The sequence below is a fragment of the Canis lupus genome, chromosome 9 (assembly GCF_048164855.1).
Source record: "Canis lupus baileyi chromosome 9, mCanLup2.hap1, whole genome shotgun sequence".
NCBI lineage: Eukaryota > Metazoa > Chordata > Mammalia > Carnivora > Canidae > Canis > Canis lupus.
The window spans coordinates 13,273,755-13,288,256 of NC_132846.1; the positions used below are offsets into that span (position 1 = coordinate 13,273,755).

Sequence of the window (14,502 nt, forward strand, 5' to 3'; positions counted from 1 at the left end):
TGTGTGAGTGATATATATTTGAAATGTTTCTGTAACATTCCTCAACTACTACAGATACTTGGATTTAGCCTCCCCATAAATTTTATTGGAAACAAAAACATTTAACACCCATGAGCATCACTAACTCTATGCTGAAAGACTCTTTAAGAACACCTGTCTCCCTAGTGAGATCTCTCCTTTTCTTTTTCCGTTTCAGCGGTACAGTGTGGAAATGTCCATCAGGGACCCGAAAAAGGCGGAGCTGCTTAGTAAGGTTGAAGCACTGAAGAAAGGTGGCGTTTTACTACCAAATGATCTCCTTGAAAAAGTGGATTCAATTAATGAAAAATGGGAACTGCTTGGGGTATTTGCATTTTTATTACTGTTTGTAGGTTATGTGTACATTTTTTGTGTAGTGAAGTACTCTATCTGTCTGATTTCTAATTTGAAGCACAAATATCTCTCTCTTTCAATTCACCACCTACCTTTCAAACAAGCTATTTATGCTATTATGAGAGAAAAACACTGCTTTTCCTCTTCTGTTGCATTTCTTTTTTTTACTCTGAGCTTGTCTTCTCTCAGATTTTAATAATTTTGGTTCTTTAATACATAAAAAAGTAAGTAAAATATGCCATGTATTATGGGTATGCACCAAGTCAACTATAATACAGTATATCTGATATACACTGACTGTCATGCTTGAATGAATGTTAATAGAATTTATTCTGAAGGTACATGTTAGAGACATCCACTGTTTAACTATTTACTGTACCCTTCAGATGAAAAGTGGAGTTGTCACTACAGCTTCCAAGTCACAAGAAAGCCACCAAAACAAAGATGCAAATCTGACCCAAATCTGAATTGCAGAATGAAATCGGCCACTGTTTTGTGCCTCAATTTCCAGCTCACTTTTAACAAAAGCCCCCCCCCAAAAAAAAAGTTTCATGTAATTCATTTCACGCAATGATGGGCTGGGTCTCAGCCAAAGACTGTGTTGCAAGAATCTGGCAAAAAGGCAATATAGAGATTCTGTTAACCACAGACCAGGATGGCACTTGTGCAAGAGACAGTGCTGTCCTTTTGTTGGAAGACAGCTGAGAGAGAGAGGTTAAACTGTATTTTTTCATCAACGTCTCTCCTAAATTGCCTTCACTTCAAATCAAGGGTAAGCTAAATTTGTCAATTACTTAAATGATTAATTATAACAGCAAAGTATGGGCGGTGTCAGCTATGGAGCATAATTTTGCATGCCTTCCCTTTTCTGCCTTTTTTTTTAATTTTAAAGAAATAATACTCCAAAAATATTTTGAATAAAAAGCTCTCCATGTACCTTGATGACTTGGAGGAATGCCAGTGTTCGGTTTATGCCATACTTAATCTAGGTGATTAAAAACTGCAAGTTTAAATCCTCGCTTTCTCATCTAAATTCACTACACTCTGCACTTGTGCAAAGTAACTTAAAACATTGAAAGTTTTTATTCTGACCTACTGTTACTTTTTACTAGTAATTAGTGGCTTCCACTTTATAATATGGTGATTGAAATCAGAACCTGCTAAATTCCACAGAATTCGTTGATGATCTACAGGAGAAACGTGGTTAACGTATGACATTTTTAAAGGGTTATTTCACTAAATAGATGAGATCAGCAACTTTATGTGCTTGATAGAAAGAGCAATAGTTTATGTTGTATTTTAATATATCTATTTCTAATTTGATAAGCAGCTCACAATAATCTTTTCTGAAAATTGTTTGATGTTATATTGCTTCCTCAACAAAAATTGTAAATCAAGAGAAGATTAAAGAAAGAAACAGTATTTAGCTATCCTTCATGAGTCAGATACAAAAAATGGTTGTCATTTTGACAAAAATACCCTTTGAGTACAATAGGCAGAATTTTGTAATGATTTAGGGGGTGAGAAGGGTAGAAGGGAGACTTTAGCAAAACCTATGCCACACCAACACCACCAGGCATCCTGCTTTAATTGGCATGATTACATTTTAATTGGCATGAAAAAAATTTAAAGACAAGGATTTTAACTTCTAACAATAGTAAAATAGAGGGATATGGTTTTTAATATTACTTTCATCTAAGGTGAACAGTGTGGAATGGAAATACATTAGAATGAAATGTCAGTGGTGCGTACAGTTTAATCTGTGAAATTTTGTCCCCTGTGCTGCATATTACTCTGTCTCAATTGCATATTAAACAACCCTATCAAGGCAGGCATTGGCATCTGCTGTGCTGACACAAATTGTGAATTAAATGAAATTGATGTCCTCTGTCGTATATTTATGAAGACGGACCATTCTCTGAAGTATTCTGTTTATGAAGAATTTATGATTGCAAACTGTTCCAGAACAAAAAAGTGGCAATAAATTCTTTTTTGTGACCCTACCCTCCAAGGGCATTGATTTCACCTCCTGCTGCTACTTTTGTTACAGCATAAAAACAATAGCTAAATCTGGATTCCACCGAGGGTCTTCAAATTATCAATATTTGCACCATGAAAATACAAGGGTGTTGCCAAGGAAGGCTATTTTTCTGTTATGATCTCCTAAAGATACTATTTACAGAACACTACGCAGCAAATGAATGTTTGTTGACTTAATTTTATTTGTGTTTTAAAGCTTATTTTTGTAGGTTTAATTCATCATTATAGATTAACTCCTACTGATTCTCCAGAGTGTTTTCCTTAAAAAGAAAGAATGAAAGAAAAAAAAAAGCCCTCTCAGCTGCACGTTCATGCCATAGAGGTTAATCTAAGAAGGCTTCTAGAATAGTGGATTGGGACTTCTTTTGACACGTATATTAGAAAGTCTAGCATCCAGAAATGCAAAGTGGGAGAAATTGTGGGGTTGAACAATTTCCAAGTCAGGTAACATGTAACAACAGCACCAAGGAGGCTACCCCTTCTTAACAGCCATGGTTTGGGAAATTGTAGTTTATGAAATGAAAGCAAGAGAGAGAGAGAGAGAAGAAAAAAAGAAAGAAAAGAAAGAAAGAAAGAAAGAAAGAAAGAAAGAAAGAAAGAAAGAAAGAGAAGAAAGAGAGAGAAGAAAGAAAGAAAGAAGAAAGAAAGAAAGAGAAAGAAAGAAAGAAAGAAAGAAAGAAAGAAAGAAAGAAAGAAAGAAAGAAAGAAAGAAAGAAAGAAAGAAAGAATGAATGAATTTAATTCTCCATGCACAATCTACTCTTGGCCTCTTTAGTATATTGATTAAACTCAGACTTCTATCTCCTGAAAATATTATGCAGGGAATATTTTACTGTAAACTCCTGTCATGAGAATTTAAATGAATTTTCATCAGTGACCATAGTGAACTTTTCCTTCCTGTTAAAGGAAATTATAAGTGAATGAGGTCTTCTTAAGCCTCTAGTGGTAGTCAGAACAACACACATTGCTCAAGAATTCAAAAATCCTAAATGGAACAATGAGCTAATCTGAACTGAATGTCAGTTGTGAGGTAGCAGGTGCAGTGGGACACCTTCCAGGTGGCTCTTGTTACTAACCAAACTATGGTATGTTTTTGGTGCTGAAGCTAATCTATATTTTTGGTTTTTGTTGTTGTTGGTTTTTGTTTGTTTGTTTGTTTTTGGTTTTGTTTTTGCTTTTAATCTGATGCATTAGAAAACCCTAGGACAGAAGATCCAGGACACAATGGCAGGACACAGTGGGTCTGGTCCACGTGACCTGCTCTCTCCTGAAAGCGGAAGCCTGGTAAGGCAGCTGGAGGTCAGGATCAAAGAACTGAAAGGGTGGCTAAGAGATACAGAGCTTTTCATCTTCAATTCCTGTCTGAGACAAGAAAAGGAAGGAACAATGAATGCTGAGAAACAACTGCAATACTTTAAGGTAATAAAAAAACAATCAAAGTTGATAAAAAGCTTTCTTTATGGTAGGGATGAAATATTTATCAAGTACATAAAGTATTATACCCATGTATCTATGTATCACTGTGCACTTAAATGTTTCTTTGAATTTATAGACACCCTCCACATTTCTTGTATGCCAACATCTTTGTGTGTATAAAGATGAACATTAAGCATATCAAATACACATTGTATAGGGGAAATCTCTGCTGCTTGTGTGTTTTGTGCAATGCCTGTGGAGGGAGGGCTTTGATAAATTAAAAGCAGACCAGCAAACACTAAAAAATACTGAAGACTTTGAAAGGCGGACCTAAATGTTCCATAAATAATGTGGCTAAAAATACTTCCATAAATTGATATGATAAAAGCACATGATTTAACTGAAGACCATTAATGCTAACAAAAGGAAACATAATTTTTACATATGAGAGAATCAACTATTTATAGAGAGGGAAGAAATAAAGTAAGAGGTTCCTACATTACAGGCATAGTCCATTGTAGAAAAATGCCAACCTTGGCAACACAGCTGGGTGCGTGTTCATTGTATATCCGCAAAGAAGAAGCATTTACCCCATTTGTTTCCATGGTATATGCAAGATCTATTCAAAAGCAGTTCAGAATTCAAATATTTTCTTTTATTGCCTATGCTAGCCTGTACTACTTGAATCCTCCTTTAAATGTGGTAATTATTTGGGCTCTGAGGCTTTGGGGTTATAGGATATGAATTTGGTACAAGAAACCTTCTGGCATGAATGGTCTCAAAGAGGAGAAAGGGGGAAACCAAGAAGGAAAGAACTTCTTAGGACCAAGCAACTGTTTCTTTTCCAAGCCTTCCAGAACCAGGTTTTATTCATTACCCCCACGCCCAGCCCCCGACCCTGCACCCACCATCCCCTCACAGCCCTATGGTCTTCCAGCAGTGGATCAGAGAATTTAGTCACATGTGGCCCATGGTTTACCTCCTGCCTTCCAGACAGCAGGCTCATGTTGCTCACCTGCACAGCCTAGGAGGAGGAACCCTTTAAGATAAGACCACCATACTTCCTAGTAAACTGCATTGCACACCTACAAATTGCTTTGGTTGAAAACCTCCTCTTCTCCCACTGAATTACAAGACCAAACTGGAAATTAAATGAAAGCCTCTTCCCAAGGCAAATGGATTTTTACTGTTTAAAATCTAACATCCAGAAGATTTGTTATTTCATCTCTTCCTGTCTTGCCCTAACCTCCACTGCAGGGAAATGAAGTCTTCAGATGGTTGAATGCTGTGTTATTTTGAATTTGGCATATACCTTATAAAGCATCCTGGTCATTAGTAGGCTGGATGATGTGAAATATATTTTTTCTCTATAGTATCTATATCACAACTTTAGTGAACCAGTTAATGGCCCCAGACAGTTGTGTAACCTTGGTCATGTTTCTCGTATTATCCCTCGGTGCTTCAGTTTCTTCATCCCATAAGATGAGATACCAATAGTATTTATTTTACACAGTTATGAGTTTACATACATAAATTATTATTTCTACTTTTTGTAATGGTTCATTTAAGGGATAGGAATCTCTTCATATTATAAACCTCCAAATGTAACATAATAATTAGAAACAATGACAGGAAGTTTGTTATTACAATTATTTGTATACCTACCTACTCCCATATCTCATAGATATTTAAATAGATATTTAAAAACAATCTCCCCACACTTTTGTTATTATTATAAGTTGAAGAATGAGCAGTTCTATATTAATATAGCTGATGCTTCCAAAGACATTAGCTTCATGCTTTAGCTTTGTATAGTGTCATCAACAATATACAATATTGCTGATACAATGTACAATATACATTGTGAGTATATATATGTATGTGTCTCATTTGATGCTAATAGCAACCTATGAAGTGGAATCTTGATTTTGCAGGATGTGCCTATGGAAACACACACGGAGGTTAAGTTTTGCAAGTCCAAGGCCACATATAATGAGTGGTAGAATTAGGTTTTAAATCCAGGGCTGTCTGAGTGTAAAGCCTATTCTCTGAACTACTATGCAAAATTGATATTTATTGATATTTATTGAATGCCTTTCAATGCTGGATGGCTCAAAGGAAAAAAACAGGACAGAACTAAATGTCACTATTTCTTTGTGGTTGGTTTATCAATCATAATTTCAGTAATTTGGCCAGAATAGCAGATAGTCTTAGCTACTGAAGGTCTTGGGAGGTAGAAATATTTGTGTTCTTATTTTACATTTTTATACTACAGCAGTGTAAACTTCTTTGCCATGGGTCACTTTTTAAATTGAAGTGTTCAAACTTTCAGAGTTTATGGAGCCCTGATAATTTTTCTCTATAACTTGAAACTTCAGTTCCTTCTACAATTTTGACCTTGAGGAGTTTGATCAGATAAGCTAAGTGGATCTAGCATGATGGCACTTCTTTTTTGTTTTGTAAGAAAGCTTTATGCCTGTCTGTTGGAATAAATGTCTTTCCTAGCCAGAATTTTAAATATTTCTGAGCTGTTTACTCTTTAGCGTTTAGTGTATGATTAATCAAGTGTTCTGTATATTACCACATTCATTGGATGAATTAAACCAAATGTTTGTAATATAATAATAATGTAGCATAATGTTTATAACCTGTCAAAATCATAATTGATAATAGGCATATGCAGAATAAAAACTTTTACCACAAACCTAAAGAACAGATACCCTCTGCCTTTCTAAGTGATAAAGCCTCTCCAAAGAGCGTTATTAAAGAAACTTTACGTGTGGAACTTTTTGTCACATTTCTCCTCTTCTTGTGTGTTCCCAAATGTCTTCTGCTGTCAATGGTCACACTGAAGACAGGCTTTATCCACAGGACTTAGCTTTATGATTCTCCATTCTCTAAAATCTCAGGGTTTTAACAGAATGAATTCCTTTATGTGACACCCAGAGTAATGATAGATAAGCAGTGCACTACCCCGGAGAACAGGGTGGGAAGGTGCTGCATATAAAAAGGAAAACCCATTACTTTGTAGACACAACTGTTTCCTTCTTAGAGTTTGGTCTGGGTTGAGAGAAAGGAATAGGATCTTAAGTATTAGGAAGAAGAGAAAAAGCAGTTTTGGAATGTATTCTTTTACTTTAAGGCAGTAAGTGTGATAAACATGGGATAAACAAGACAAAATTCTACCTAAGAAAGAAAGAGTCAAAGTCCAGCACAGGGAGATACACGAAGGTGTGAACCTAAGACTCCTGGGACAGAAACACAGAATCATCGAGGAGTGAACACCCCATTACAATAAAATGTGGAGAGCACATCAGAGAGTTAATGAGGTCAGCTGGCAAAGGACCCCTTAGAGTCCTCTGTGTGTGTGTAGCTCCAGTGCCGTTGGCTGGAAAGCACTACTTTTTAATGATGACCCTTCCAAGAGAAAATAATTGCTTAATCATATGTTTCTTATATTTCATAACGAAATTCATTATCCTAGAGACTCGAATTGGGGAGAAATTATTCATGACTAGCTAAAAGAGGCTGTAGCACTGGACTGGGCCCAGAACCAGCCCAGGAAGGCAAGTTTAGAGCTGCCAAGAAGCTCTGTCATCAAGAAGGTGAATGAGTGGAATAGATTTAGTAAGCTTGGCTGTGATTAATGTCTCAAATTTGCTTAGCAATTTAAATTTGACCAAGCACTTTTATCCAAGCTATTATACTTAAACTTTCCACTAATTATGTAAGATGAAAATTATGATCACTTTCTTTTGGGTGTTTTTATTTATTTTTATGAATGGCGAACTTGAGGTGTGGAAAGTCAACATGACTTGTTGGAATCCTCACAGCAACTAGCATCAGAGGCAGAGCAAAAGCCATGGTCTTTGGGTTCAAATTCCAGTATTCTCCCATCTGGTCATTCAACGATCTTTCAGAATAAACACTGAAACCTCATTGTACACTAAATCAAGGGTTGGCCAGCATTTTGTTGCAAAAGGCCATATAACACAATCTCTGTCACAATTACTCAACTCGGCTGCTGTAGTGTAAAAGCAGCCACCAGTAATATGTAAATGAATTAATATAGTGCGTTCAATAAAACTAATTTACAAAACTATTTACAAAAGCAGACAGTGGGCCAGATTTGACCCTCAAGGCCTTAGGTTCCTGACCCTGCTCTAGATTACAAAAATTACCATAAACATGGGCATGGCTACCATCTGCATCTCCTTTGAGGAAAGGAGGCCATGTTAGAATTACAGTAGGAGGAACAAAACATTCTTTAATAATTTTAACAATGACAACTAATCCTTACCAAGTGTTTGTAGGATGTAAGTCACAGTTTCTAAATGTTTAACCTCCACTTGCTTATTAATCCTTATCACCATCCTAAGGCAGATAGTTTATTATCCCGTATGTATAGATGAGAAAATGGTGGCAGGGAAAATTGAAGTTATTTGCTTAAGGTAGTAAATGATAGAGCCAATAGTCTGTTCCAGAATCTGCCATTACTTTGTAGACTCAACAGTCCCTGGGTTAAAGATCTTTTTCTGAAAAGAGAAAAACACATTAACTGGTAGCCTCCTCTTGTTCCTCATCCCATTTCTGAATACTCGGGCAGCCAGCTGAAGGAAGTCAGTGAGTCAGAGTTTTAAATCTTGGAAATTAAAATTTTTAGGATACAGTCTTTAAAAGGATGTTAAATTAACTATTAAATGTGTAGCATTACTAAGTAGTTACTCTGAAAAGGATTATCACAAATACATCTTTTAATAAAAGGAGATAAATAAAAGAGCTAAACACAGTTCACATGCTTTGAGAAATATTTTCCCAAATCTCACTGTGTAGTTTCCAGAAGTAAAAATTGGACCAATCTAGCCAAGACATTTAGAGGGAATTTCCCATGTCCATTATAACCAATCTCAAATGCCACCACAAATAATCACACTTCCTGTGTCCCTCACAGCCCATATTTTTAAGGAGATTATGTTGGAAGACAGAAGAGGATATTTTGGAAGTTTTGGAATATGTGAAAGGAAGTTGTGGTTCCTACAGGTCCAGGATCATCCCTGCTGCTGTTTTCTGGAGCCATTACAAACTTTGTAATGATGTTGTTGGCAAAGCTGCAAAGAATTACAGTGATTCAATCTGGCTGTGACAAAAGCATCTGAATACTTTCAAAATCAACAGATATCAGATGAGACTTAATCTTTTCTATATGTCTTAGATAAATTTTTTTAAAAGCTATAATATTAACCAAGTACGTTTGTCAAAAGAAAATACTGAATTCAGCTTTTATCAGGTATTTTTTCCCACCATATATTAAAAAAAAAAAATCTATCATCTAACACTTTAGTAATTTTAAGTAACTGGTTACAATCCAGAACTGCCTTTTAAAAAAATTTGGCTGGGTTAAGGTTTAAATTCAAAGATAGATTTAAGTAAATGTTACACACACTACCATCTGGGGGTAGTGGGAAGATCTACAGGAAATTTTTATAGGCAGTCCCAATGCAGCCTTTTAAAGTAAATAAAAGGAAACAACAGAGGCCAAATTCTTTATGAGCATACCTTTTACTAGAAGAAGATGCTGAATGATTTCTATGAAGGAGAATGAGTTGAGGATACAAGGATATAACTGTGTACTTATTTCACATGTGTCATTTGTATTACTGCTGTCAGGTAAACCAGATTCATGGAAATTAAAGACAGCACCCCAAGATCACTACCTGAGCCGAAGGCAGATGCTCAACCACTGAGCCACCCAGTCATCCCTCTTAACTGATCACTTAACATTACTTAAATATCATTTTTATTGTTAATAAACCCAAATTAGGAAGAAACTGGGGGAACAGAATTGCAAACTTGTCTCCATACTCTCCATTTAATCTAGGTGTAGGATGAGAGCAGTGCATCTGACCCATAATAGCGAAGAAACTTACACCAATGAGTTCAAAATGCTTGGGTTTATAGTGGTTCTACCTATTTCTAATCCATGATCTTTCTTAAAGTCCTGGGTTTCTCATCTTAAAAATGGGGATAACAGGGCACCTAGGTAGCTCAGTGGATTACGCAGCTGACTCTTGATTTATGGCTCAGGTCATGATCTCAGCGTTATGAGACAGACCCACGTCTGGGTCTTTACTGAATTTTCCCCTCTCACCTGTGAAAAGGACGGCTCTTTTAGGGTAAAATAGACCAAATCTCAGATTATCAAATGTGGGTATTCACATCAGACTATTTTTCAGCTTTTGAGCAAGATAGCAAAACAGCTACTTAGAGTCCTTCTTCTTCATTTTTTGTCTTCCTGATCTTTTATAAACACTCTTTTTAGACCTTCATTCTATTTCTCCCAGATTACTGCTCTACACACACAATTAGATATCCATTTAAGGAGATAAACAAAATTTCTTTTTTTAGTGTTCATAATGAGTTGTCAGTCTTCTATAACTTTAGCACCATGTCATTCTTTTACAATTTACCAGTTAATAGTATTTATTGAGTACCCTCATTAGGTGATGTTAGTTGGCAACATTATAATCTAGGATTTCTAGCTATGTAATCTCCGTAAATAATTTCTTTTTGCCTGATATCCTTTATTTGTAAATTTAGGTTTTTGGTTTGAAAGGATTCCTTTCACCTCTAGCATTCTGTGATTCTGCAGTAGGCATCTTCTTCCTTTGATAAATTTATTCAATTATAGATGCCATTTAATTCCTCTACACAACACTTTGAGTTTGGCACAAAATTTCTGATACATAGCCAATTCTGTGTACCAGGAGTCATGTTTACTTCACTGGGAATGATGCTTCAGAAGGACAAAGGCATCTTTTGAACCAGAGTTTATTGCCTTTGGCACCACCCTAACCAACTTTGTCTTCGTACCCATTTCCTTTCTAACATTATGATACCTTTATAATTTGAATAGAGATGCTGATCTAAAATGGGAAAGAAAAGGTCTTCCTAGTCATAAATTTCAATCAGAATGGTGGCACAGGTAGCATGAATATATATGTTTTTGTTGTTTTATACATTATTGGGACCTGGTTGACTTAAAAGTAGAAAGAACTGTTCCAATAAATCACTGGTACGATTTTGTGATGACAAGCAAATGTACAGGTCTGTGAGAAGTGGAATACAGAAAACTCTTGGTTAAAATTAATGACCAGTGGGGTGCCTGGGTGGCTCAGATGGTTAAGCATCTGCCTTTGGCTCAGGTCATGATCTCCAGGTCCTGGGGTTGAGCCCCACATTTGGCTCCACTGCTCAGTGGGGAGTCTGCTTCTCCCTCTGCCTCAAATGAATAAATAAAATCTGTAAAAATAATATATATAATTAATAGTTTGAAGAGATGGAGATTTGAATCTAAGAGGATGAACCAGAGACCCTACAATCAGAGACCCTCTCCTCACTTTATTCCTTTTTTATCTATTAGGTGCCTTGAAGTCCTTCATGGTGTTATCTAAAGGCATAATGTTTCCTTTCCTGTCATTTTTTTCCCAGTTTTTTAGCATATTGTCTTAGGTGATTTTTTTTTATGAATTACATTCTAATCAAATCTGAAAATCTGTATCTTTTAATAAAAACACTAAGCCTATTCATATTTAGTTTCTTAATTAAGATTGCTGACCTTTTATTTCATCACATTCACTTACTTATTCATTCAATAAATATTTCTTGGACACCTACCATGTGTCAGGCACTAGGCTGAATGTTAGCAATGCATGAAGCTTACATGGTGGTCTTGTTTAAATATTTTGCTATAAGACATGTTGTTTTGTTCATTTTTGCCCTAGTGAGTTGGAATTTTTTTAACATATTCTTTATATTTAATAACAAGAATGAATCAACTTCTTACTGATGCCACTTTAAAATGAGAAATTGACTTCCCTGTATCCTCTACCCTATTTCTCCACTTTTTGTTGATATAATCTTGGATTTAGTTTTTAGCTAATATCATTATTATTTTGCTAATATAATTACATTCATTCTCACACTTTCAATAATTTCTTTTGAAATTTGCATTGTCATTTCATAAGAATATGAAAAATAGTTCAGAATTAATTCTTTATAATATTCATTTCATTGCTCAACATCAGTTTTTTTAATACCATGGTTTTCCATTTTCTTAAAAATATTACTCTTAGTACTATTATATTGTCTTCTAATAATTTTTTAGGAAAAGTGCATTCTTAGTATATTCTCCATACCCTTGCATGTCTGAAAATGCATTTTACTTGACCTTGAATATAAACAATAGTTTGGTCGAATGTAAAATTTTGCCATGGGGAATATAACCTTTGACTGTCAAAACTGCTAATGATTCTTTTAGCATTTATAATTATAAAGGAAAAGTCTGATTTTTGTTGCTACATAGTAACCTTGTTTTTCCACTTGTATATGAGTGAGTGTTGGTCTCCTTTTATCTCTTTTGCTGGTAACTTGCTAAGTCCTAATTGATTTTGAAAACTGAAATTCTGCTGTAGATCAGAGAGTTTTACCTACTGTTTGATTATCACAAGTTCTCTGTAAGTTTAGTTCCCTTTTGGTAGTGCTATTCTGTGCATATTGTGTCCCCTGGATCTTTCCTTCATTTTTAGAAATGGATTCTTATTTCCCCTTCTTTAACAGGCACCTTTGGTGAAATTCTCAAGGTTGTTTTCTGTTTTTGCAGGACCTAATTTTGCAGTTTGTTTTCATTGCAATTTGCAGTTTGTTTTCATTGCAATTTTTTTTAAGATTTTATTTATTTATTCATGAGACACACAGAGAGAGAAAGAGAGAGAGAGGCAGAGACACAGGCAGAGGGAGAAGCAGGCTCCATGCAGGGAGCCTGATGTGGGACTCGATCCCAGGACTCCAGGATAATGCCCTGGGCCAAAGGCAAACCGCTGAGCCACCCAGGCATCCCTCATTGCAATTTTTTATTCACCAGAAGTTCTTTTCATCTTCATACAGTCTTTACTGATCTTAATTTGTTTCTTTTTCAGAAGTGCCTACTTCAGTGCCATGGGTGCAATATCTTTGTGCATATTTCTGAGAAATGGATTAAAATTTTCTAAGGTTTTCCTTTTTCTTAATTCTGTTTCAAAAGGAGTCTATTAGTCTGTTGCTTTGAGTGCTCAAATTGGACCCTCTTATGAACTACAGTGTCCATTAGTGTATGTCTCTTTATTTTTAAGGATAGAGTTTGGCTTTCTGGGACTGAACATTAAGATAGGTCCTCTGAAAGATTCTGTAGTTTCCTATATAAATATTTCAGGCCCAGACAAAAAGGAAAAAGAAATCTTAGATTCCCCTTAGTTTTATTTATTTACCTTTTTAAAAAAAATTTTATCTGTTTATTCATAAGAGACACAATAGCGAGAGACACATAGGCAGAGGGAGAAGCAGGCTCCCTGCAAGGAGCCTGATGTGGGACTCCATCCTGGATCCCGGGATCACACCCTGAGCCGAAGGCAGATTCTTAACCATTGAGCCACCCAGGCGTCCCCCCTTAGTTTTATTCAAATTCCAGGTTGAGAATATATAAATCATATACAAGGGATGGCAAATTGTCTACTAATACTGGAGGTATCTGGGGTACGTACATATCTAATATCAGGTCAGGGTGAAAGCAAGCTAAGGAGTCAACACCTTTCTTATTCATCAGGAGCATCTTCAGTAGTCTTGCAGAGTTGTGTGTCCATCAGCTTTGAGAGAGAAAGCCCCATTAGAAGATAGCTATCCTGTAACTTAGGCGACAAGTTCTAGGGACTTGAAATAGTGCAATTACAGTGGAAAATAGGAGGCTGGATTTAAGAGAGACCTCAGGGTTAGAGATGACAGGATTTGGAAACTGCTATGCTGGTAGGGGTGCAAAAGTAGAAGGTCTTCTCAGGACTCTCTCCCACTCAGAGCCCCTCTCTTCCTGGAATGCTATTTCCTCTGCCTTCAGGTCCTCTTTAAATAAGGAAGAGAATCTTCAACAAAAAGCACTGGAAGTATTAGAACATTGTAAGGATAGAGGGGTTCTAATACCTAAAGAGAAGCCAGTTCAAGATTATTTGGGACTGGGATCCCTGGGTGGCGCAGCGGTTTGGCGCCTGCCTTTGGCCTAGGGCGTGATCCTGGAGACCCGGGATCAAATCCCATGTCAGGCTCCTGGTGCATGGAGCCTGCTTCTCCCTCTGCCTGTGTCTCTGCCTCTCTCTCTCTCTCTCTCTCTCTCTCTCTCTCTCTGTGTGACTATCATAAATAAATAAAAATTAAAAAAAAAGATTATTTGGGACTGTGGGTAAAAATATTTGTAATTTATTCAGTAATTTTCTCTTATGCAAACACCTATGTCAGGTGTTGTGCTGGGTATTAGGGTGAACCATTCATTGTCCTCTTCCTAGGAACACATGGTCTAAAGGGGGATAGTAACAAGTCAACAAGACAACAGAATAGAATGTGGCATGTGCTGTAGTAGGAGTTAACGTAGTATACTGTGCAAATTCATGGGGCATTTCTGGGGAGGGGCAAGGAAGTTTCGGAATGAGTGACTCTAACTGAGATCTGCAGTGAAGGAGAGGGAGAGTGAACAGAATAATATGTGCACATGCCTGGAGACCTAGAGATAAGAGATTGAAGAAATTCATGTGTTATTTCCTGAGCTTATTTAAATGTTATTGTAATATGTATGGGTATGAATCTATGTGTCTTATC

The 14,502-nt window shown here is 36.3% G+C and overlaps 1 protein-coding gene across 11 annotated transcripts in view; it reads left to right on the forward strand.

Annotated features, from left to right (window-relative positions):
- Positions 1 to 14,502, forward strand: part of AKAP6 (A-kinase anchoring protein 6) — a 568,763-nt gene that overhangs the window by 482,477 nt on the left and 71,784 nt on the right. For all 11 annotated transcript variants that reach the window (XM_072838209.1, XM_072838213.1, XM_072838216.1 and 8 more), the window contains 2 exons: positions 197 to 343; positions 3,607 to 3,831. In XM_072838209.1, coding sequence (XP_072694310.1) covers positions 197 to 343; positions 3,607 to 3,831 — 372 coding nt within the window. The remainder of the gene's footprint in view (positions 1 to 196; positions 344 to 3,606; positions 3,832 to 14,502) is intronic.